Source organism: Echinops telfairi, unplaced genomic scaffold, assembly GCF_000313985.2.
Source record: "Echinops telfairi isolate 266 unplaced genomic scaffold, ASM31398v2 ScPeMD7_10;HRSCAF=50, whole genome shotgun sequence".
Classification (NCBI taxonomy): domain Eukaryota; kingdom Metazoa; phylum Chordata; class Mammalia; order Afrosoricida; family Tenrecidae; genus Echinops; species Echinops telfairi.
In genome coordinates, this window is record NW_022103907.1 from 4,538,381 (window position 1) to 4,541,971 (window position 3,591).

The 3,591-nt window shown below is 54.2% G+C and overlaps 1 protein-coding gene across 1 annotated transcript in view; it reads left to right on the forward strand.

The window, feature by feature from the left end:
- EHD3 (EH domain containing 3) overlaps positions 1-2,752 on the forward strand; it is a 41,289-nt gene extending 38,537 nt beyond the window's left edge. The window contains exon 6 of the mRNA XM_004711104.4: positions 2,144-2,752. Coding sequence (XP_004711161.1) covers positions 2,144-2,671 — 528 coding nt within the window. The 3' untranslated portion in view covers positions 2,672-2,752. The remainder of the gene's footprint in view (positions 1-2,143) is intronic.
- The last annotated feature ends 839 nt before the right edge of the window (positions 2,753-3,591 follow it).

Here is a 3,591-nt window from a genome sequence, read left to right on the forward strand (position 1 = left end):
CATAAGTCCCTCTTCAGACTCACACAGTCACATGCAATGATGCAGCATGCAGGAAGATCACAGGTTGGTAGGTGCAAAGTCATGTGGCCCCAATTGCAGTGGTAACATCCCAGGGCTCTGGTAGCAATCCGGGTCAGCCAGCAGGGAGGTGAAGGCAAAGAGAGGCCCATCTCCAGAGAGATATACATCTCAGTCACACCTCCAAGTGAGGTCATCAGGCTGCGACCTGATAGACAAGCTAAACTCCACCCCTGCATTTTTATTTAGCTTCAAGTTGACATGAAATGATGTAACTGCCAGAGTTGGAAACCAAGCTTTCCGATAAGGGCTTTCAGATCATTACTACACTGCTGCAGAAAAGGTGCTTTAGATTTCTGCCTGGGAAACATAAGGAAAGAAATTCACAGTACGTATTGTTGCAGGTAATCGTGCATTGATGTAACCACCAACTGCAAGCAGTCCAGGTGGTGCTGCCGGGTAGGCATTGCACTGCCAAGTTGGCAGTTCCGAGAAAGATTGGCAGCCTTGCGTTGGACTCTGGCAGTGGGTTGGGTAGGAGCAAGTCCCTGATTTCAAAATTGACCTAATGTAATACGTGTTTAAGACTCGGTGGTGGCTTGGAATCCTAGTTTTTCATATCTCCTTCTTTACTCATCTGTAAGCAAATATTTGGGAAGATGAGATTTTGCAGGGACCACATGACCAACCCACTTCTTTTTCTAATGTAAGGGATCCTTTCTCAGCCTCGAATAGGATTTTCCCTTCTGCCTTGAGAGCCAGGCTAAACTGTGTCTTGTGGATAAGTGAACTAAATCAAAAAAGTAAAGGTTGTTCTGTGTAGGTGTGTGTTTGGGGTGATGGGAGCACCCCTTCTGACCATCCAGAAGATGTTAGTACCCCAACTTAAGAGCCCTAGATAGTACAGATGGTTAATGTACTAACCAAATGCTGCTAGCCAAACAATTGGAGGTCAAGTCCACCCAGGAGAGCATCAGAAGAAAGGCCGGGTGATCTACTTCCCAAAAGCAGCCACTGAAAACCCGATGGGAACACAGCTCTCCTCTGATACAAGTGGGGTTACCTAACAGCAGCTGGTTGCTTTGGTTTACTTGGGAGCGCACCAAGCACACCTAGATAAGAACAGACTGGGCCGAGCATGGAGGAATCAGGACCCTCACTCACCTCTGTGCTAAAAGCCCTGCCCTAGAAGGGAAGTGAGATGTGTTCTTGCAAACACCTGCTCTTGGAAGGTAGCTGGGGAATTTTCTGAATTTCTTGGCAGTGACCTTGATGTGCTTGACCCTGTGACAGTTCCTGAGCACTGGCGTCTCCCCAGTGTTCAGAGACTTACTGTGAGTAAGCAGAGCCAGGGCTGAAAGTGGGGTACTCTCAATTCAGGCAAGGGGAGACTGGGTGTTCTGGACTCAGACCTTGAAAGGGATGGTGTGGGTGGTCCTATGAAAGCAAGAGGGACAGCTTTCCCAAGTCTGCACACCTGTCTCTGGCTCCTGAGTGTGATCCCACAGGGGAGAGGCTGAGATTCGGAAAACTACACTGTGCATCCTGGCGGCCGGCCACTGCCTTGGGGAGGACCTGGGCTTCGGTTCGGATCTGGTGCTCAGGCTGCACATGGCTCCCTTTTGCTTCCTCTCAAAGGGCACATATTTGTGATTTTACTCCTTCAGCAGGGAAATGAATGAGACGGTGTTGGAAGCACTGTTTTCACAAGGATAATCCGTATTAGAGCCGAGACCCACATCACTCAGTCTCAGAGGGGTGTACCATTCGAGAAACCCTGCCCGGTCGCTAAACCTCACTGAAAGAGGCTTTCCTTAGGTGCTCTCTAGAAACATATTGAACCGATCAAACCAATCACTGTTAAAGTTGTGTTTTTCTTCCCTGGCCCACTTCCCTGTACTCTGCAACCCCCACCTTCTTCCTGAAACACATCACCAGCCCAGGAAGCCTCCTTCCTATCCCGTCCTCCCCTCGCTCTCTTGGACGCAGACCAACTTAGTCTCTAGGACAAACCCCTTTCTTTGGCCTGTGAGCATCTGGTCTGACTGCAAGGTACCCTCGCTTGCAGAAGCAATGTCCTTCCACGGTGAGTCATCCTCGCCATCTTCCCTCTCTTTTTCCGCAGGACCAGTTGCAGGCCCAAGACTTCAGCAAGTTCCAGCCCCTAAAAAGCAAGCTGCTGGAGGTGGTGGATGACATGCTGGCGCACGACATTGCTCAGCTTATGGTGCTGGTGCGCCAGGAGGAGAGCCAGCGGCCGGTGCAGATGGTCAAGGGAGGAGCCTTCGAGGGCACGCTGCACGGCCCCTTCGGGCATGGCTATGGGGAGGGGGCTGGCGAGGGCATCGATGATGCCGAGTGGGTGGTGGCCAGGGACAAGCCCATGTACGACGAGATCTTCTACACCCTGTCGCCGGTGGACGGCAAGATCACGGGCGCCAACGCCAAGAAGGAGATGGTGCGCTCCAAGCTGCCCAACAGCGTCCTGGGCAAGATCTGGAAGCTGGCCGACATCGACAAAGATGGCATGCTGGACGACGAGGAGTTTGCACTCGCCAACCACCTCATCAAGGTCAAGCTGGAGGGGCACGAGCTGCCCAACGAGCTGCCTGCTCACCTCCTGCCCCCCTCCAAGAGGAAAATCCTGGAGTGATGGCGCGGGGCAGGCAGGGAACCGGAGGGGCGGTGAGCTGCGCGCGCACACTTGCACCCACAGATCGCGAGAATCGCATTGTAGGTGTGAGAGGATGCCAGTCCTCAGGTTTCCACGCACGCATCTCCAGGTCCTCAGGATTGGTGCAAGCCCAGAAGCAACCCCCACCCCCTCCCCTGCCCAGGGGCCCACGTTTCAAGCCTATGCCTGTTTCCCCTCCCACCTTCCACTACCCAGAGGCCTGCCGGCTTCCGCAGGGGCGGTTGACTCACCTACAGGTGGCCGCGCACCCCCAGGGCCCCCAGTTCCCGATCCGGACTCTGAGCAGATGGAAAAGGCTTTTTTCACTTAAAAGGCAATTCACTCTTGTATGGTGCACTTGCTCCCTCTTTGGCTTCCCTGTATGAAATCTGCTCAGAGGCTAGGAAACGGGAGCCCTGGGGCGGAGGGCCGCTGCCAGGGCGTGGGGGGGACAGACAGTTGGTTCGGTCCCAGAGGGGAGGAGACATTCGCTTCATGTGTGGGTGCTCTTTCCTAAGCTTGTGTCTCCCATGGAAAACGCGGCTCTTTACTTAAAGAATTTCAGAAAGCGAGGACAGAGGGACCCAGTCAGGGTGGCAGCAAGAGGCCACGTGTTTGAGGAGATCCACGCTCGTGGCCTCCTGGGCCGGGACATCTGCCCACTCCTACGTGCCTCCCATGGATCCAGCCCTCCTCTGGGCCAGGCACTCGGGAGGCGTTTTATAGACACGATCCCCCCTGAGCCCCCCTAGGGAAGTATGCATTAGGCCCCCCACGCTGCAGAGGTGGAGCTTGAGTGTGGGTGACCCACCTGCAGTGACAGAGGTCACATGTGATGGGGCAGAGGATTTGAAGCCAGGCTTCCAGGCTTCATGCTGCTGGGACAAGATGCAGCCAGA